We start from the raw sequence: 22,214 nt of genomic DNA on the forward strand, positions 1-22,214 counted from the left end.
CGTAAGACCGAAACAACATTAACCAAATAATAAATCCAACTGGTAATGCATCGGGAGAATTCGCCAACACGTTATATAAACCATGGAACACGAACACGATAACCATCATCCTGAAAACCTTCTAGAAGCCGCACCAACACCACTTATCGAATCCATCAAAAGATCTTCAATAAAGCTCTGTCGGTAGAACCCTTAATCCTGAACTAACTGAATGTGACAAGCATCTGAACCACATGAATGACAGAACCAAACCAATTCCACCAATCAAAATATACCAGAGACAAATCTCCTGATCATCATCAAAGTCCAACCACTACCAAAATCCGGTAGACAACCAAATAAGATAGTGTTGACATCAATGCAACACATAATCAATTCATCCAAATTGCTAACAATCTCCCCCTTTGGCATTGATGCCAACACTAGATGTGAAAAACATCAAGTGCGAAGAAAATGCCAAACAAGTATCCCACAATGGAAGACATCCAACAAATGAGTTATGAACCAAAGACCAAACTCCCCCAAATTGAAACAAAAATGAGATGAATGAACATCTCAAGAGGTGCAATATATTAAGAAGAAGATTTCAAGGAGATATGCATTTACATCAATTTATTGAGATATAAAGACAATAACTATAAGTGCATAACTATGAATTAGTTCAAAGACATGGAAATTGCTTAGTACTTTTTGATTATGTGATTGATGGTTACAAAGAACATAAAATCAAAGAGATGAAGTTACTTAACAAATAATGGAAATGTTGAAATTACTTAACCAATAATGGAAATGTTGAAATTGAATTGAAAAATTTAGTAATGATATATCAATGTGGGCTAGATAGAATATTGAGCATGTATTACATTTTTCAAGAAAACTACATTACAATAAAGGTTGTACAAGCACTTGGAAGCCCTACTTGTCATATATTGATACCATTGATAGAAAGTAGTACAATAATTTTTTATTTAAGTTAAATATTTAAGAGGTATTTAAATATGATGATGAAAACCAACTCCTGAAACATTTCAGCAATGGAAAGTGTTTCATTCATAAATGTAGTTAGATCTAACACATAACTACAAGCAGAGAATAAAAAATGAGAGACAATGACTAGTAAAAAAATAATGGGAGAATAAAAAATGAGAGACAATGACTAATAATTATTGAGAGTCATTTGATCATAAAGATTTTGAAGATTTTGAATTGACCAAACTATCATAATACATTTGAACATGGGTGAAAAAGATCATCTTAATACTAAGAGGTCATGTCAAGACTAAACTATGAATAAATAATTGATGTAACAAAATACATATGCTACATAGATGCTACTAACATAAATATCTATATTAATGATATAAATTAAGATAATTTTCTTTCTTTTATTAATTTATTAAAATTAAAATTAAAATTATTAATATTCAATTTACTATAGTTAAATTGAGTAAATAAATTTATTAAATTTAAATTATTAAAATTAAATAAACATTTTTATTCATTTAATCAAATAAAATAACATAAAAACATTTAAGTAGATCATTAAGATATATATGTTTGTTGTTGTGTGTACAGCTCCTTTCATACTCAATGATGAGAACAGAGCTTTAATTGAGTCAATTATCTCAATATATCTGGCAAAACGAGTTTACACAAGCACGAATTGTGAAATTTATCTCAAGTATTTTATTGACTGATTTAAAGCTAAAAAAAAGTATGTTTTTAAATAATGTAATTTTGGAATATCTGTTCTATAATAACTTGCATTGTAAATAGCCACTGTTATTGAATTGAAAAATAAAATAAAAAATGATCAATTGATTTTATAACATGTTTCACCAGCAATTGCTGTGAAACTCCAGTTCATGAAAGACTAACAGCTTGAAACAGGGCATACAATGATTTTATAGATATATAGTTCTTCATTCATATGTAAAACGAATCAATCAATTCATTATCTTGGGAAAACCATTTCTCATTCTCCGAACAAAACAAAACAAAAAGTATACCTAGTTCAGTACAGACACAGACATTTTCCGGTTTAAGTACAAGATCATTTTATTAAAGAATTTGAGTCCCAAACATGGGTATAGATTATACAAGGATAAATGCCAGTGGATGGATGACCAGGCTCAATAATAGAATAAGTGACAGAAAAGAACTGACAAAAAGCAACAATCTTCTACGCTATATATAAATTACAAAGACTCTTCTCCACAAGCCCTGTCTCTGAACAAATAAACGAATGAAAGTCTCCCCAGCAAAAAGCTGCGAATGTGTGAAATACAAACAGAAACAATCACAATGCACCCGTCTAACTACACAAGGAAAGCGGCGCCTCCGAGCAAAGCAGCTCCAAAGACACCCATTTTCTGTACGAAAGTAGCAGAGGCGGCAGAGGGAGTGGTGCCATCAAAAGATGAGGTTGGGGATTGAACAGAGGGGGCAGGGGAGAAAGAATCTGTTGTGGGAGCTCCGGCTGGGGAAGAAGGGGCCGAAGAAGCTTTTGAAGAAGGTGCAACTGCAGGGGACGAAGCAGGTGCAGGGGAGGAAGCCACAGGCGAGGGCGCTGGAGATGCAGATGGCGTTGGTGTTTTCGCTGGGGTTGGAACCGGCGACCTTGTGGGTGTTGCCGCTGGTGATTTTGCCGGAGAGCCCGCTGGAGCCTGCGCAACAGAATGCCCCATCATCCCTAAAACCAAAACAATGGCCACCACTGCACAGAATTTGCCCATATCTTCTTCTTCTTCTTCTTCTCTGACGGCTTGGGGATTCTTTTACTTGTGGCAGGAAATAAGCTAAATAAAGCAGAGGAGTTATTGTCGTTAGGATGGGTGAGGGTGAGGGTATATATAGAAATTTGATAGCGTAAAGATGGCGTGAGTGGATTGCTTTTCTAACCGTTTCTGCTTTTCCCGGAAACTCTGTGCAAACTTCGTTGCTAAGGTTTGGCTAACCTAACTCCACCGTCAGTTGGGTTGTAAAAGCAACAGCTGGTTTGAGGTGGGTTGACGACCAGATCCGCTTTCCACTGGAAAAAACACGTGTGCGTCGCTGGCCTTTTGTTTTTTGACACGATTTAACGAGTTGTTTAGTATTAATTTAATTTACGCGTCCAGGACATCAACGGCTTTCTTCCGACGACCTTGAGGCGGCTCACGAACCCGTTAAGTTTTGTAACCGTTGAGATGTATATAAGCTAAGAAACTTTCCTATAGCTTTAGGAACTAGTGTTAGTTTAATCTAATGTCCATGTCAGAATTTATAAGATGGCACCGTCTACCCAGTCTTTAGAATTCATTCGCATGAATCCATGTCATCCATACCGCATACCGCATAACGCATAACTCACAGTAATTTTCTTGCAATAATTACAGTAATTACAGTGAGTTAATTCAGCTAACTCAGCTTAGGGACAGTTGAGACGAGTTAAAGACAAACACAAATAAAAATTGAGTTATGCATAAAGGTAACATGCATGGGATGGGTTCCATGCGAGTGAATTCTAGGGGCTAGGTAGACAGTGCCTTATAAGATTGCTTGTTCGTTGGGAAGACTATATCCATTGATTTAAGAGTTTATAAGGTCTGCTTGCCCTCAAAGCTATCTAGTTGTAGGGCTGACCCTAGACTATATCTATTGTCTTGAGGGTTTATAGTGGGGCTTGTCCTAGAGGGTCCCTGATCATTGGGAGGTTTATATCCATTGTCTTGAGGGTTTATAGGTGAGGCTTGTTGTCAAGGCTATCTAGTTTGGAGCGACCCAACCAATTTCTTATGTTATCAAAATAAAAATAAAACCTAGTTGTTAGACCAACCCTATGTTATCAAAATAAAAATAAAACCTAATTGTTGAACCACCTTATGAAATTCCCTCTATTACTAAAATAAAAAACAAAAATCTAACATTAAAATTTGTCTCCAATTGTTTAATTGCTCGTGAATTTGTGATTACTAAATTTACCTCCAACTTTGCAAGTTTAACTAGCTTTAAATCATCTCCCCAACACCAAAATGAGGGGATAAGACTATTTGAAAAATTAAAATGAAATGTAATGATTTTGATTTTTTCAATGGTATATAAGTTTTTTTATTAAATAAAATGTTATTGTGATATTATAATATCTTATTATGGTAAGATTTTTGCTTTAAAATCGAGAAAAATCATTCTTTTATTTAAAAAATAGAACATTGTACTCATTAAAATCAAAACAAATTTAATTTGAAATAATTAAACCTTTTAAATTAAATATTATTGTGATATTATAATATTTCATTATAGTAAGATTTTTTGCTTTGAAAAAAACATTATTTTTCTTTAAAGAATTAGAAAGTTACACTCATTAAGATTAAATCTTCTAAATGAAAACATGCCTTGCTTTGTTTACTTTATTTAGGTTTCATCTTTCTCTTTGACTATTGGCAAGGGCTATTCTTTAACTAGTTATTAATAAAAAAAACAAATTAACAAATCAAAATCAAAATTATTAATTTTTATTAAAATATAGATGCAAATTTTTTAATTAAGAATATTAAGAAAATTAATTATCTTCAATTTAATCGATTTATGTTGTCTTATTGGTACTTGTCGTTAAGCAAATAAATGAGTTTTTCTTTTTTACAGTTAACTAGTTATTAAAAAAATTAATTTGAACCAATTACAAACAAGGTTTTATTTTTGTTTCTAAAAATATTTTTATTTTCTAAAGTTACTTGTGCAATTTTTAAGTTTACATATTATAAAAATTATTTTTTTGTATCCTCATCACAATGAGGGCAACTAGATTAATTGTTCATTTTTTTTGTAGCTCAATACCAAGCATATCAGTAGCTTGGTGTTAAATATTTAGATTAATTAGTTTTATTGATGTTTTTTATTAAAAATTATCATATTAAATTTATTTTATTTAATTAATATACATTAAAAAACTAAAAAGTCATGACAATTAATCTTGAACTATGATCTATTAGGAATTATATTTTATTTTTTTAATAAATATAATTTATCTTTACAATTAACTAGTTATTAAAAAAATTAATTTGAACCAATTACAAACAAGGTTTTATTTTTGTTTTTAAAAATATTTTTATTTTCTAAAGTTACTTGTGCAATTTTTAAGTTTACATATTAAAAAAAATATTTTTTTGTATCATGATTGGCCAATACAACTTTTGTTGTTATAAGCGGATTTTTCGGATATAGGTTCCCATTAATAATGTAATTTTTATAATATAAAAATTTGTCAATAAAAACATATCACACCAGATTAATCATACATTTTTTTTGTAGCTCAATACCAAGCATATCAGTAGTTTGGTGTTAAATATTTAGATTAATTAGTTTTATTGATGTTTTTTATAAAAATATTATCATATAAAATTTATTTTATTTAATTAATATACATAAAAAACTAAAAAGTCATGACAATCAATCTTGAACCATGATCTATTACGAATTATATTTTATTTTTTTAATATATATAATTTATCATATATTTATAATATTAAATAAAAAATTCATATTGAAAATTTACTTGATAACAAAATTAATATAAAAAATAATAATAAATCAATTTATTATTGTAAAACGTAAGGAGAGTAGGGGTCTTAGCAAAATGAAATACTAAAGATTAGCTCATCATTGAGGTTTTTTTTTTTTTTGGAAAAACATCATTTTTATGAAACTCTTCAAAATTTATACAAGTACCTTTGGTCCCCATTACAAGTCACAAACAATAGCTAACAATATTTTAAAACATCTTTTAAGTATTTTTGTAACATTGATAAAATTGCTAAGTATCTTATAACTCAAATTATTTAAGATTTCAATTACACTCAATTAAAAAATTAACAAAGGCAAGTACTCACCACTATGTGGCACTTGTTTATTATTAATTAGTGTGATTAGTATAGGGAAAAAAAAAGTTTTGATATAAATGTATTTTAAAATAGTTCAAGTTACATATTTTAATATATTTTAAATGTTATAAACTTACAAATATTAGAATAAAATTAAGTTTTATTAGTATGAATAATTCAAAAGTACCTTTATTTAAATATTAAGTAAATCAGTTATATCACAATGGTAAACAAATATGACCTAGGTCAAACAATAGTGAATCGTCAATAAATTTAAATTTAAATAAATAATAGTCAAACTTCAATATAAATGGAAGAATGTTGTAAAGAAATTGAAAATGACATGCAAGCAAACTTGGTGTAAAAGTGCAAAGTAAATTGTCTTGTAGAAATGAAAAGTAAACAAAATCTAGATCATTAAGCGCAACTAAACCTCTAAATTTTTGACAAAAGTAAATTCAACTTCCTTTTTTCTTTTCCAGACCTACCACTTAACTTAATCATTTAATATTGGATGTATATAGTGTGTTCTACAACAATATTCAACAAAAAAAATTCACTCTCTTTAATATCATCGTAATCATAACATAACAATTTTCTACCTTTTTGTTGGCTCTTGCATCTTAAAAACCAAGAAAACAAGATATGGAAGCACTAGCAATGCATGCAAATTTTGTGACATTTATGTTGTAAACTTTCATCACATATTATCAATATATAGCATGTCACTAACATTTGGCAAGAAAACTTTATTGTTTGTTAAGTGACTAATACTCAATCTAAAAAATTATCTTATATTAAAAGTATGATTCAATTGTATAAATTGTTTCATATTAAAGAAAATATATTCTGTGAATTAGTAACAATTATATGCATGGTTAAATTAATACATGTTTTTTTTTTATAATATTTTTTTTTTCAATAACACATCTATAATACAATTAAAAATAAATAATTATAACTATTGATTCAAAATAATAATAATAAAATATTAACAATAATTAGCAGATAGACTTGTTAAGTGAGCTTGCGAATCCACAATTTTAATTGGAAAACCTGTTTCACGCTGTCTTCCTGCCTGCCAACGTCGGGAACAAGTTTTTGGGATTGCTATCTGGTGAGCACTGAGTGACGTCTCTTTACCGTTGTCAATTGCACCGTTTCAATCCTTAACAAACAAAATTTCCTGCCTTTTGCCTACCGACTCCCAAGACTACCGCTTAGTTTGTAATGCCGAGATTAAATTGCTTTTCACATGAATATTATATTTTAAAATTGTTTTGGACTTAGTTAATAATATTAAATAGTTTTAAAAATAATAATATATTATTAAAAATATTATAATATAAATTATTTAATAAATAAAAATAAAATTAAGTTTAATAAAGATTTTTGTTAATTTTTTTTTAATATTTTGAATTTTTAATAAAAATTAAAATTAATTTAAATTGATTATAATTTAATATTGAATGTAAAGTTAATTAATACTTTTAAAAAATAATTTAGATATTTTAAATGATAATATAATTTCTGCAATATTAATAGTAAATAAAATTAATATAATTAACTATGTTATATATTTGTATTTAATTTTTTTTAATTTATTTTTTCGTTTGATTGGAACATAATGTCTTCTTTCAATGAAGTCATGAAGCCATGTACTTTCAATAAATGTTTTCAAGTTTGTGTTCTCCTCTCTCTCTCTCTTCTAATTCAAATCATTATAAATCTTAGATTCAAAATCTAAGTATGCAAATATGTACACCAATTTAATTCCACCATTTTTTGCTTGGGTTTAATTGATAAGTGCTTCCTCCTCCTCCAATGACACAATTCGTCGACACTTCATATTTTTTGTTATGGGCTTGACTGCATAGGATTCCATGGATTGAAGAAGCCTTATAATATAGTTCATATTTTTTTTATGAAGGGAAAACAACAAACCAAAAATGATCAAAGGATTTTGATCCAAACTAGCCACCCTATGCACAATCGACATTGTGTGTGGAATATGCACAAAAGAGAATGCAACTACCATGACTATACATAAATCAACATGTTTCAAATTAATAAAAACTAGTTGTTGAACCTTATCTTCTATAAGCATTATAAAAATCTAGACTATAGTGAAACTAATACACTATTATAAAAACACCATAAGGCAATATCAAATTCCTATTGTCTACAGAGATAAATTAATCCCTTTACATACATTCTTTTACATCCTCCATGTGTCTATGTGTGTCCTCTTTCTAAACTATTTTTTCCCTATGTATATGGGAGCATATGTTCAAAATATTTGTTTTCGAATTGTAATAAGGAATTGAAACAAAATAATAGATTTTGTCAGTTATAAGTGGTGACTTGTTCACCATATTTCATGATTATATTCAATTTGGACCTTAAAAATATCATTTGTCTTGTATAGTTGAAATTATAGCACAATAATTCATTTAATACATATATGTGTTGGAAGTGGATTGACTCTGAGGGCGGGGGGGGTTGAATCAAAGTCAATAACAAGTCTGACTCACTTTTGGTCTCTTAAAACTTTTAAACAACTTGGACACATTTTTTTATCATAAACACAACATGTGACTTAATAACAATTTATTAAAGCATGTATTTCTGATTAGTCAATATAGATTGATTGAATAATCCTTCTATGCTTAACATTTGACTTAGCATGACATTATGATAAATTCAGACTTGACAAGACACAAAGAATAGATTTCAACAATATATGACTTGCAGATTATAACTGTAATGACAGAAGTATGAAATGACAAACATATGGATCAAACTTTGCAAATCATTAATGGAATATATGCAAAAGTATCAAAGCATGCATCTAATGGAATACATAAAATGAATTGACACATAACACAAGATTTTCATGAGTGGAAAACCCTCTTGGGGTAGAAAAACCACTCGGCAATTTTTTTTTTTATTAATTCAAAGAGCACCAACTTTGTACATTGAATTTAGAAGTCTCAATACTTCAAGGAGCACCAACCCCTATGCCTTATACAAAGCCAAAAACCAACTCAAGTTACAATCACTGGTAATCTTGTAATTGCACTATGTTTTGCAATCACAAAATTATCAATTGTTGGAACGAGTATAATGAAACAATATGTGTGATGATTCCAACTACAAAGAGTATTTCAATATATCTTTAATATCTCTATATGACAGACAGAGAATGACAATTTTCCTTTTCCAAAATAATCTCAATCACAATCAAAGAGAGTAATCTCAATCTCCATAAAATAATCTCACATGTGTTCCAATCACAAATTCTCTGAAAATGTATGCCATGTTTTATTTTTAATTCTATGTACACTTCTGTAAAGAACATAATGTCATTAAATAATGAAATTTCTGAGACAAATTTTTATAACGGTAACCCTCGAATAGGGTTACCAAACCCTATCTAGAGTTTGCACAAAATAAATAACTGAAACAAGAATCACACATGTAATTACAGAGATTTTTCTTCATGAGAAATCATTTTTTTTCTAAAAGATAAACCCTTTTTTTTCAAAAAAAAATCATAAATATTTTCCGCCTTTTATCTTTCACGATACAACAAATATCATTACAGAAAATAAAACTCCTTAATCATAATCTTTCCTTCCTGAAACCTCTTTTCATTTTTTTAGTTTCGAAAAAGACATCACATTTTCATTTCTCCTTTTTGAAAATGAACAATAAAATTTTAAATAGGCCCTTTCATTTTTGCAAAAACTGAAAAAGATTTTAAGTAGACTATAAACTTGCTTTTCCTTTTCAAAGAAAATTACCTTCAGAACTCACGAGGCATGAAAGATATTACTTGTTTAACCAAGTGAAATCACCTGCCCAAAATCTTCACAAAAATCCCCATAAAATCGACCAAGAAGACCACCGATGTAACCACCAAAGCTAGTGAATCATCATATCTGAAACCCAGAACTAGAAACCAAACAAAAACTCCATTGTAACTGCTTGAACAAAACTCATGGCGGCGGCATGAGCTAGGGTTAGAGAGACTCAAAGGAAGAATTCTTTTGTTCATTTGTGAAATGCCCTTAACTAATGACTTTTCAATATTCCAATGTCATTTCAAATCCATTGAAATCTGCTAACTTCAAAAGTGCCAACGCAAGACCATAGTACATGACGTATAATGACAAGGCAGCTTGGGCCCACAAATGCAAAGGTAAACCATGAAATGCCAACATCACTATTTAGTGCTTTATACACTTTGTTACATAAAACAATATGACTATTGTGATATATGTTAAGTGTAAGGCATGATATACAATCTGTCATATAATGGAACCCTTTTTGTCATCAAGGACAACTAAGGAGCAAAAAACTCCCCCTTTGTCCTTGATGGGAAAACTCATGCCATCATTGACCAGTATCAACATCACCACTAAATTTGAGTGTCAATATCAAGAAAATAAACCAAACCACTGCCAGTACATGAATAAATATAAATTTGTTGTAATGAATATATGCTAGAATGAATCACAGTAATCTGTACCAAAATGACACAACCAATGTATCAAAAACTGTATAAAAAACTATCACATGAAAACCTGGAATGCCACTGATAGCACAATATGCCACTGTTGATAGCACAATATGCCACTATTAATGATCACATGAAAACTGTGATACTAATTCTGAATTGATTACATGAAACCTGTGATACTAATTCTGAATGTTTCTATTAATGATGCCCAGATATCTCCCCCTTTTTGTCTCAAGGACAAAGGGTAAAGCAGCAGAATATTGCTTGTGGAGAGCTAAGCTCCCCCTTATTGAAGATAGGATTTTAAGCAAGAGTAGATTGAGATATGACTCCCAACCTGTCCCTGAAACGTTCAAACAAATGTAGTTTTATAGCAACATGTTTAGTACAAGAATGCATAACAGGATTCTTAGAGATATTGATGGTACTAGTGTTATCACAAAAAATGGAGATGGGTTTGTCAAGTGAAATACCCATATCAGCAAGTTGATGATGTTAGGATTGATGATAGTCCCAAAGATACTAAGAGGGGGGCGTGAATCAGTATCTAACCGGTTAACAAAATATTTGACCTTATTAAGTATTTTGCATTCCAAAACAGTGTACCAGTAAACAAGAATTAATGTAGTAAATAAGAATAGTAAAGACAACATAGAAAGCACACCATAACACAAGATGTTTAACAAGGAAACCCGGTGTGGGAAAAACCTCGGTGGGATTTGTGACCCACAATATTTACTCACTAGCCAATGAATGGATATTACTTACAAGAGGGGCCTGCACATGCAGGAAGACCAACTACCTAGAGCTCACTACTCAATTATAAAAGGAAGTCTCACTGACTTACAAAATGGATGATGAAAATCCAATATAATGTACTGCTATAATTCAGCATCTGTTATGCCAGGTTCAGTACCATTTTAAGCTCATACAATAACCATAAACCTTATACAAAATATTTGCTCATCACTTCTACCATTATGCTACCTTATTCCACATCCATATCAAAATGATTTACAAGACCTCATACATATATGAGTCTTATTATAATATGCCATGTCATCTTACAAAAGATATTACAATTAAATACAATAAACAAAACTTTATTCCTATCGGCTGGGATGTCGGTGAGCATTGTTGTCGCTGCCGATGAAGTGCCTGTCAGTGTCGGTGCCAGTGCCTGAAGATATCCACAAGGTTGCCGGTAAGTTTCCATCAATGACAACACCTTCAATCACCTTCAATTCTCATTGGAGTGTGCAATGCCAACAATCTCCCCCTTTGGCATTGATGGCAACACTCATGAGAAAAATCCAAAAATCGTATCCAAAAAATGAAGTCCAAAATTTTACCCAAAATGTGTGCTCCCCCTAAGCAAACGATCTCCTCTGATAATCATTTTTCTCTGTCTTACTACTCCCCCTTTGGCATCAATGACAAAGGTTATCAAAATTGCCAAATGAGTGCAGTCTTCAATTTGAACCTTGTAACCGGTTGGTTACAATTTGGAATAAGTCTGCTAAAACCAAATTCAAGCTTTGTGTAAACCTTTTACTATCCTTCAAAGCTACCTCAGTTCTTTGAATTGTACCGGTGAGATGATGCATTTTCTCTTTCGGTGTCTTATGTCCTTGAATTAGTGCCTCAAAGATCTCTTTCCTTAGAGAGATGAGGTTATCTAACTTTGGACTGAGTCTACATTTTAGCCCTTTGGCTTTTCCCTTTATTTTTTCCTTCTCTTTCTCTAACTTCTCCAATTTATCTTCAAATCCAGCAATTTCCTGTTCAATAACTGATATAGGTTCAGATGAACCAATGATATTATCAGCTATGTCATTAATCTCCTTTTGAACTTTGTTGATTTCCTTGTCAATATCCACTGTCAAAAGATTTGTCTTACAAGTGTCTCTGTACAGTTCCTTGAACTCCATAATTGTTTTATTCAGTGCCAGTAAAAGAGTGTCAATGTGTTCCGTGCACTTCTTTATTGTTTCTTCAAATAATTTCTCTCTTTCCTTCTCCATTTTCTCCTTAAATATTTCTTCATTTATTTGATCTACAGTCAGTATATTGCCAGTAATATATTTAGACAATGTGTCTAACTGACCTAAAGAATCCTTTACCTGAACTAAATTGCATTTTGGTGCAATCAACTTAAGAATAGGAATTGTATCATCTATTGCCTTATAGGCCAATGCATTACAATCTGTAATTTTCTTTATTGAATCCAAGAGTACTTCAGTCACATTGGTGGGTCTAAATTATGTCATTGAAGTACTGGATGACTGTACAATTACCTTTACAATCTCTGTGCTGTCGGTGGGAGTAACCAATTTGCTTGTCTCGGCCTCTGGTGGGTCAGTTTGTGTCTGCATTTCCACTAGAAAAGGTTTTGTCTTTTTCAGTGGTTGTCGGTGGCACTATCTTAGTGTGTACCTGTGAATCAACCTGTTTCTTTGCTTGTGTCTCTGCTTGTTTTACAGTGTTATCTATCGGTATCTCTGTTTGTTTTTCTGCATTGTCCACTACCAGTATCTTAGTTGTTGTCTCTGGTGGTTTCTCAATGCATGCATTAGTCTTATCAGTAACCATGCCACTAACCAAGGGATCAACTAAATGTTCAGTTTTCTCTAACCTCTCTATTTGAGTCTCAACCCCAATCTCAATGTTTTCAACCGATTGCTCGGTAGCAACATCATTTTTCTTTTCCTCGGTGCGTTCTTTATCAACTACAACATTAACCTCCTGAGTGTCAATGTTCATCGTGTACAAAATTTTAGACTCAGGGTTTGTGTCTTCATGTGGTGTTTCCATATTCTCAGTAGTCGGTGTACTATCAGTCTGTATCGGTGGAGTAACTGAAGGTGGTGGTAGGTTATCAGTCACTTTTATATTGGGTATTCCACCTACCTTGCCTTTCCCCTTGTCCTTTTGATATACCTTGAAAGTTTTAGGTCTTATCATTTCTTCTTGTTTTTCTTTCTCAACAAAGAAAATGTCCCATTTGTCAGTTGTCTCTTCTGAAATTTCATTAACTCTACCAGCCATTAGGCTCACATGTCGGTGTCCACTTGAAAAGACTGTTTTGTGTGCTTCACTGATTAGTTCATCAATTTCTTCAACATATTTTACCGGATGTACAGCTAGCAGTTTCTCAATTTTAATTTTCTTGTCAAGTTCCATAATTGCTAACCTCTTAGCATCTAACCGCCTATATAAATCACTAGGCAAGTCATCTACAACCTCTATTAAGACTTTCTTATAAATGTCAAGATGTAGAATGATGTTATTCTCTATACTTTCTTTTTCCTCATTTGTGAATATATCATACAATTTGCTTACATTCAATAAATTATAATCATATGTTATTTCATTCAGCAAGTTGTCCAGTGGTGGTATGACCTGTTTTTGCTTTCTCTTTTTGGGTGTCAGCTTCTTTGTCGGTGGTCTCACTGCCTGTTGCTTCTGCCTTGGTGTTCTTGTTTTCTTGGGAGGAGGAGAGGGTACCGGTGAGGGTTTTCTCTTCTTATCTACTCTTTTGAATTCAATAGGAATTTCACTTTCTGATGATGTACCAATCGGTGAGAGATGAGCCTCCGGTTGTAATCCTTCTAAGTCACTTTCCTTTATACCAGTCATATTCATGACATTTTCCTTAATTTCCTTTACTCGTTTAGATGCACTCCTTATGTATTTTTCTCTTCTCTTTCTTTGTTTCAATGTTTGTACATCACTTTCTATTGATTGTGCATTCCCAAAAATGTTTTCTTTTAGTTCTCTAGGGGTTGACAATTTTGCTTTTCCAAAACAATCTCAATCACAATTAGATAGAGTAATCTCAATCTCCATTAAATAATCTCACGTGTGTTCCAATCACAAATTCTTTGAAAATGTATGCATTGTTTTCTTTTTAATTCTGTGTACAATTCTATTAAGAATAGAATGTCATTGAATAATGAAATTTTTGAGACAAATTCTTCAATGGTAACCCTCGAATAGGGTTACCAAACCCTATCTAGAGTTTGCACAAAATAAATAACTGAAACAAGAATCACACATGTAATTACAGAGATTTTTCTTCATGAGAAATCATTTTTTTTTTGAACGATAAACCCTTTTTTTTTTTTATCTTTCACGATACAACGAATATCATTATAGAAAATAAAACTCTTTAATCATAATCTTTCCTTCCTGAAACCTCTTTTCAAGTTTTTAGTTTCGAAAAAGACATCACATTTTCATTTCTCCTTTTTGAAAATGAACAATAAAATGTTAAATAAGCCCTTTCATTTTTGCAAAAAATGAAAAAGATTTTAAGCAGACTGTAAACTTGCTTTTCCTTTTCAAAGAAAATTAACTTCAGAATTCATGAGACATGAAAGGTATTACCTGTTTAACCAAGCAAAATCACTTGCCCAAAATCTTCACAAAAATCCCCATAAAATCAGCCAAGAAGACCACCGATGTAACCACCAAAGTCAGTGAATCATCATATATGAAACCCAGTACCAGAAACCAAACAAAAAATCCATTGTAGCTGCTTGAACAGAACTCATGGTGGCAACATGAGCTAGGGTTAGAGAGAGTCAAAGAAAGAATGCTTTTGTTCGTTTGTGAAATTCCCTTAACTATTGACTTTTCAATATTCCAATGTCATTTCAAATCCATTGAAATCTGCTAACTTCAAAACTGCCAATGCAAGATCATAGTACATGACGTATAATGACAAGGCAACTCGGGCCCACAAATGCAAAGGTAAACCATGAAATGCCAACAACACTATTTAGTGCTTTATAAACTTTGTTACATAAAACAATATGACTATTATGATATATGCTAAGTGTAAGGCATGATATACAATATGTCATATGATAGAACCCTTTTTGTCATCAAGGACAACTAAGGGGCAATAATATGTTATTCTCATATTTGCAATAGTACTTCATCCAATGTAATAGTAAAATACATTTAAATTTTACCTTCAATTTCCTATAGGGATCCCTTGAACCTTCTATAGGTGCAAGTGCTAGTTTCTTAAAGTAGTTGGCATTGTAGCAACATGAGACTCTACTCTTAAGTGTTATCCATACAAATACTAACAAACTTGCACAAATTATAATACAAAGTACTGAAACAAGATTTTAATTATTATAAGTTGTAATTATAAGCATGGAAAATAAGTAAAATTCATAATTTTATTGTTACAATATTAATTGCTTAGTGTTGTATTATCTATTTGCTTGGCATCTCTTCTATGAAATGAAGAATTAAGCTCTCTAATATATATTGAGAGGAAATCAAATTGTGAAGCACTTAGTTTGTTAATTGGATGTAGACAAGTCAATTCATTTGACTCACTAGTTGATAATTATTTGATTTTGTAATTAATTGGTAATCTTGAGTTAGTCAAATTGATTTGCTTTGTCAATGGTAACTTAACTAAATTGATTATTTAGTTAACTATTTTGATTTGAGAGTTGGCTAAATTGATTGACTTTATAATCAACTATTTTTTTTAATTGGATAGTTAACTCACTCCTTTTTATTTAAAATTAAAATTATTTTAATTATGAATAATATGAGAGATGATTCATTTTGAATCAAACGATAAAAAAATATTTAATTAATTTTATGGTGATAAATTAATGGACTTGAAAAGTGGTAAGCAATTAGTGTCTATAATTTAGAAATTACACTAGATGAAATCCGTTGCAAATTTATAGTCAGAACAATAATACATTTCCCATTTCTTACAAGTTTATATTCATTTGAGCATGAGAGCAAACATTTTACGATTAAGCAGAAGATGTTTTTATTAAATAATCGAATCCCAAGCATGGGTGGAACTGGAGATTATACAAAGGACAAATGCGAGTGGATGACCACACAACGATGTCATAGATAAGAGGAAAGAAAGCATAGAGATAAACAATCATCTACGCAGTATTCAAAACTCGGAACAACTGTTCTCTAACAGCTTTAATTCTGAACAAATAAATGAATGAAAGAAAGTCTCCCAGGCAAAAAGCTGCGAATCTGGGAATTAGTAACATAAGTAATGACAATGCAACTATCTAATTAGACAAGAAACGCGGCACCTCCGAGCAGAGCAGCTCCAAAGATGCCGATTTTCTGAACAAAGGTAGCAGCAGAGGCAGAAGAAGAAGTGTTGCCATCAGAAGATGATGGAGCAGGAGATTCAACAGAGGGGGCAGGGGAGGAAGGCGCAGGGGAGGAAGCCACAGGCGATGGGGATTGGGAGGGAGGCGCAGGGGAGGAAGCCACAGGCGATGGGGATGGCGTGGGTGATTTCGCTGGGGTTGGAACCGGCGACCTTGTGGGCGTTGCCGCTGGTGAACCTGCTGGAGCCTGCGCAACAGAATGCCCCATTATCCCCAATACCAAAACGATGGCCACGACTGCACGGAATTTACCCATATCTTCTTTATTCTTCTCTCGCACAAAAACAATCAAAAAGCTTGAATCTTTATTTTCTTTTGCCAAGAAATAAGCAAAATTAAGTACCGCGTTAAGCAGAGGAAATAATTGTAGGTATGAGCGTGAGGAGAGAAATATATATATATAGAGAGAGAGAGAGAGAGATAGATATTATTAGAGTGGGGTATGGCGTAAAGATGGCGTGAATGGATCGTAGGTGCCCTAACTGCTTCTGCTTTCCCGGAAACGCCTCTGCAATCTTGGCTTCTAAGGTTTGGCTTTTCTCTTTAGTCGGAATATAATATCGGGAACCTGACTCCACCGTCTGTTGCGTTGTAAAAGCAAACAGCTGGTTTGAGCTGGCTTGAGGAGCATGCATACACGTGTGTTACTGGTCTCTTGGTTTAAACGATTTAACGAGCTGTTTACTAGGCATTGCAAATTTACATTACGCGTCCTCGCTGACTTCCCACGACTCTCGTTACGATGTTATTCAGTGACAAACCCCTTACATTTTCTAACAAGGGAGATGATTTCACCAAAACGAAGCGGTCGCTTACTATATAATCTGTATAAACTAAGTCTTTATAATATTCAGTCTTCCAATATATTTATATCATATTGTAAATAAATAATTTATATATAAATAAAAAAATATCAAATTTTAACCTTGGTTAAAATGGATCATTATTTGAACACAAGAGAATTCATAACAAGTGAAATAAATATTTTTTTCATAACTTTCCACTATAAGTATGTCATTTATAAAATAAGATGCTCACTTAACAAGTACTACATAGTAAAAAAATATTATTCATGTCTAGCAATGCATATGCATTAAAGTATTTCATATTAATAATTAGTCTTATCACAAATATAAAAAATGAACATAATAAATACCTTGTTTTTTTCCTTGAAATGTGAGGGATTGTTCAAAGGTTTTAGTGTTCAACAATTGATCCTTTGGTGTTGGATATAAAAATTAGAGATAATACAAGGTCTTACGATATTCCATGACTAGTGTTCCCTCTCCCTTAAAGCATTACATTAGATTAGAAATTTTATTTAAGATAAATTGTTATTATAATATTATATTATAGTATTAAATTATTATTATCTTGGTACTATTGAATTTTTATATTGTATTTTTAGTATTATATTTTTATGAAATATTTAATATTATTATTATTAATACAAATAATATATTATAATATATATTTACAATTTTAATAATAATTATAATAAAGTTGTTATTATTATAGTATGAAACTATATACATTTATTATTATTATAATATTCTTATTATTATATTATTATCAATACGCAATTAGATTGAGAAATGAGATTACAAATAAAAATATTAGATTATTATAAATCATATTATATTATATTTATATATTTAAAATTTTAATAATAATTATAATAATATGTTTATAATTATAAATATATTATTATAATGTTATATTATTAAATTTTTATTTATTATTATATTAATATTAAAATCATTATATTATTTTTATTATTATAATATTAAATTATTATTATTATTTTATTTTTTTAAAGTTATCACATTATTCTAATTATTATAATCTTATGGGCATTAGTGAAAATGGAATATGAAAGAAGGAATTCTAAACATAATTCAAACCATAAATATCATTAGATTTATCTTTATTCAAATTATTTGTGTTTGTTCACATTTTTTTTTTTTGTTTTTTTTTTTGTCTTTTTGGAGTTCTAATATTATAATAAAAAAATTAATTCACTATACAAATAGTTGTGTACCAAAACTATAGAGGTGAAACACGTGGTCAACCGTGAGACAATTGCGAAGTGGTACATGAGAACGTGTCAGGACTCTTATTTCCACAACTTTTGTCACAAAGCCCACATCTTCTCCTCTTTACTATTGCTTATTTATCATATATTTTCTTTTTTTATCATTGAACAACAAACTCGTGAACAGTGACGATTCAACTTTTTTAGTGAGATTTAATATGAGGTTTTAAGATAACAAAGAAATTGGAGAAAGACAAATAGACAAAAAAAAGAAAAGGAACTTGATGGTGCCAAATATTGCAAAATAAATATCTTTACCTAAATGACATATCCTTCTAACAAATCCAAACCCCCTCGAGGGTATCATAAATGGAATTTTATGTTGAATTGTCATCATCTCGTAACAAATTATATCTCATGGGTGGTGAACAATGGTCAATTTTTTTTTTGGATAGACTCTTTGAATTGGTTTCCTCCACTATTGGACATCCTACAAATGGTTGCACATAGAGAGACATCGTTGGAGGACAATAGAGTATACATGAAGGATTTCTTAGAAGACACGTCGTGGGTTATTGATTGGAATTGGATTTTTTTAATGAATTGCCCCTTCTTTAGCACTCCAAACAAAGCTAATTGAAGAAATAAATAAAATAAAAATTCACCCAAATAGAAAAGAGGACATGATCATTTGGAAATGTCCAAAATAGGTACATATACAATCAAACTTATCTATAAAATCCAAACACTATTGAAAGATGGAATAAATTGGCTCTCAAATTTGTGTAGGGGTAAGTGGACTCTCCCAAAGGTAAACACCTTTGCATATCCTCTTTAGTGATCAGTTAAACACCAATGGTAGTGCATGCCCCTCTCAGTGTGTACTATTTAAATAGGTTGTGGAAATTATGAATCATTTATTAATACACAAAAATTTGAATTATCATGGAACAATGTGAAATGACATTTACAACTTACACAAAAATTTGAATTATCATGGAACAATGTGAAATGACATTTACAACTTGTTTCTTTAAGCTGGCAAAAATTACATCATTCTATTTGGAGTGGTCTTTGGGAGTCAAGTTTCTTTTCCAATATGGGAAATATGGAAGGAATGAAACAATAAGATATTCTTGATGAAAAAGAAAACTTGTTTGAAGTTCAAGTGATAATAAAGAAAATAGAGAAAGGATTCTATGAAGTTGTGATGACCAAGATGCTTTCTAAGGAATTTCTACACTATTACTTCTACTTCTAAAACATGTCAAAAATCCATCAAGTGGTTTCCTCTCCAAAAGGGAAGACTTTATTTCAATTTTGATGCTACTAATGGGAATCCAAATGTCTCTAGTGTTGATATTGTTATATGGAACAACAAAAGTGAATTACTATGGGCCATTTCAAAAAGACTACCAAATGGTGCCAACAACGAAGTTGAGTTTATGACACTATTAACAGGTTGTAGTTTTGCAAAAACTAGAGTCACAAACCTTGACATTGAAAGAGACTCCCTAATCTATTTAGATGTCATATGAAGCCAAAAACTATTCAACAAAAAATTAAGAAATATGGTTGAGTCAATTTGGGTGCTACTAAATGAAATGAGCAACACCTCAATTTCACACTGCTTTTATGATGCACTTGCATGAGAAATTTATTGACCAATAAATCATGTGAAATACAAAGGACAAAATTGTTATGTTTATGAATTATCAATGTGATGATATTCCTTTATGAGATGACATTTCCACTAAAAGGAGAATAGTGAGGAGGAAATCGCAATGAGGAAAACTATTGTAAGACGCAATGAGGATCTTTGCCAAGCCATAACTATATTCCATGAAGAGATTGAAATGGACAATTTAGAAGTCTTAAAATTTCTAAATAGCTCATTTGAAGGATGCCTTGTCTATTGAACAAATTGAATGTATATTTGGAGCCTTTAAAAGCCTTTGGTACTTAATTCATTATTAATTATAAACATTTCTCTTATTAAAAAAGTGGTTGTAATTTCTTCTAACATTTGATATAAATAAAACTAATTCTATTATATAAACTTATTTATAAAAAAATAATATAAAAAATAAATATCTAACTTTAAAATTATCAAATACTACAAAATAATTAAATAATTTTATTTATAAAACAGAATTTAATTATTAATCATTGTACAACCTTATAACCAAAAATCTAAATGAAAACTCAAATTAGAAAATACAAGAGTGACTTCATCAAACTTTATGATCAATTTAAATCAATCATTAAAACTTATTCTCACACTCATAACCTAAAGAATTCCTGCAGAATTTTCACAAGAAACAAAATACTTCTTTAAATAATCACATAATTCAAAATTTCCATGATCACTGCTGCTGTTTCTACATTAGACTGTATGAAAGCTTTTTTATATCCAGAAACAACAGTGATCATAATTCAAGCTCCGAACGAATGACTCATATATGTCGATGTGGGGCGATTTGGAAATCAAATGCAAGATCTGAGCTATATTTAGGAGTAGACACGACAAATCATTTCCGTAAGTCTCGGTTACAGAAAGAAACAGATCATTCAATGATTTAAAAAATTAACCAAAAAAAATCATCTTTTTATCTGCAAAACGAATCGTTCAATTATATTGAGAAGACATTTTCCGACTAAGCACAATATCTTTTTATTCAAGAATTGTGAGTCCGAAACATGGGTGGAGATTATACAAGGAGAAATGCCAATGGAAGACCACACTCAATAATGAGATAAATGAGGGAAAAGAATCGATACAGCGACTGTTCTCAACAAGCCCTGTCTCTGAACAAATGAATGAATGATAGCCTCGCAGGCAAAAAGCTACAAATCTGGGAAATACCTACATAGATAATTACAATGCAGCCGTCTAATTACACAAGAAAAGCGGCACCTCCGAGCAAAGCAGCTCCAAAGACGCTCATTTTCTGAACGAAGGTAGCAGAGGCGGCAGAAGGAATGGTGCCATCTGAAGATGATGGGGTTGGGGATTGAACAGAGGGAGCAGGGGAAAAAGAATCTGTTGTGGGAGCTCCGGCTGGGGAAGAAGGGGCAGAAGAAGGTGCAATAGCAGGGAACGAAGCCACAGGCGAGGGCGCTGGAGATGCAGATGAAGTGGGTGTTTTCGCTGGGGTTGGAACCGGCGACCTTATGGGTGTTGCCGCCGATGACTTTGCCGGAGAGCCCGCTGGAGCCTGCGCAAGAGAATGCCCCATCATCCCTAAAACCAAAACAATGGCCACCACTGCACAGAATTTGCCCACAGTTTCTGCTTCTTCTCTGGACCTAAAACAATCAAAGGGATAGGACTTGTGTTTCTTTTGCCGAGAAATAAGCTAAATGAAGAAACAGCGTGAGTGAGGGGAGGAAATATTACTGTGGGTAGATTGATTGAGGGTGTGAGGAGAGTAGTGGGTATATATGTAAATTTGAGTGGGCCCACACAACGCAGCGTAAAGATGGCGTGAGTGGATTGTAGTTGTCTTCTGCAGTCGTGGCTGCTAAGGTTTGCTTTGCTTTGTACCCGGAAAATGGGGAACTGAACTCTACCGTCTAACAACTGGTTTGACCAGCGGGCCCGCTTTCCTTTG

The 22,214-nt window shown here is 31.6% G+C and overlaps 3 protein-coding genes across 3 annotated transcripts; all 3 read right to left on the reverse strand.

The window, feature by feature from the left end:
* Positions 1 to 2,032: 2,032 nt before the first annotated feature.
* Positions 2,033 to 2,835, reverse strand: LOC131029952 (classical arabinogalactan protein 9). The gene has a single exon (XM_057960639.2). The coding sequence runs from the start codon at positions 2,733 to 2,735 to the stop codon at positions 2,319 to 2,321; it is 417 nt and encodes a 138-aa protein (XP_057816622.2). The 5' UTR covers positions 2,736 to 2,835; the 3' UTR covers positions 2,033 to 2,318.
* Positions 2,836 to 16,239: 13,404 nt separating this feature from the next.
* Positions 16,240 to 17,093, reverse strand: LOC131029960 (classical arabinogalactan protein 9). The gene has a single exon (XM_057960648.2). It carries the CDS (start codon positions 16,819 to 16,821, stop codon positions 16,462 to 16,464), a length of 360 nt encoding a protein of 119 aa, XP_057816631.2. The 5' UTR covers positions 16,822 to 17,093; the 3' UTR covers positions 16,240 to 16,461.
* Positions 17,094 to 21,497: 4,404 nt separating this feature from the next.
* Positions 21,498 to 21,839, reverse strand: LOC131029972 (early nodulin-like protein 18). The gene has a single exon (XM_057960659.2). It carries the CDS (start codon positions 21,837 to 21,839, stop codon positions 21,498 to 21,500), a length of 342 nt encoding a protein of 113 aa, XP_057816642.2.
* Positions 21,840 to 22,214: the final 375 nt, after the last annotated feature.

Source organism: Cryptomeria japonica, chromosome 10 (assembly GCF_030272615.1).
Source record: "Cryptomeria japonica chromosome 10, Sugi_1.0, whole genome shotgun sequence".
In the NCBI taxonomy this organism is placed as follows: Eukaryota; Viridiplantae; Streptophyta; class Pinopsida; order Cupressales; family Cupressaceae; genus Cryptomeria; species Cryptomeria japonica.

Bases quoted from the DNA above. Each gene is read 5' to 3' on its own strand.
- LOC131029952 (XM_057960639.2), bottom strand. From the start codon at position 2,735: ATGGGCAAATTCTGTGCAGTGGTGGCCATTGTTTTGGTTTTAGGGATG.
- LOC131029960 (XM_057960648.2), bottom strand. From the start codon at position 16,821: ATGGGTAAATTCCGTGCAGTCGTGGCCATCGTTTTGGTATTGGGGATA.
- LOC131029972 (XM_057960659.2), bottom strand. From the start codon at position 21,839: ATGGGGCATTCTCTTGCGCAGGCTCCAGCGGGCTCTCCGGCAAAGTCA.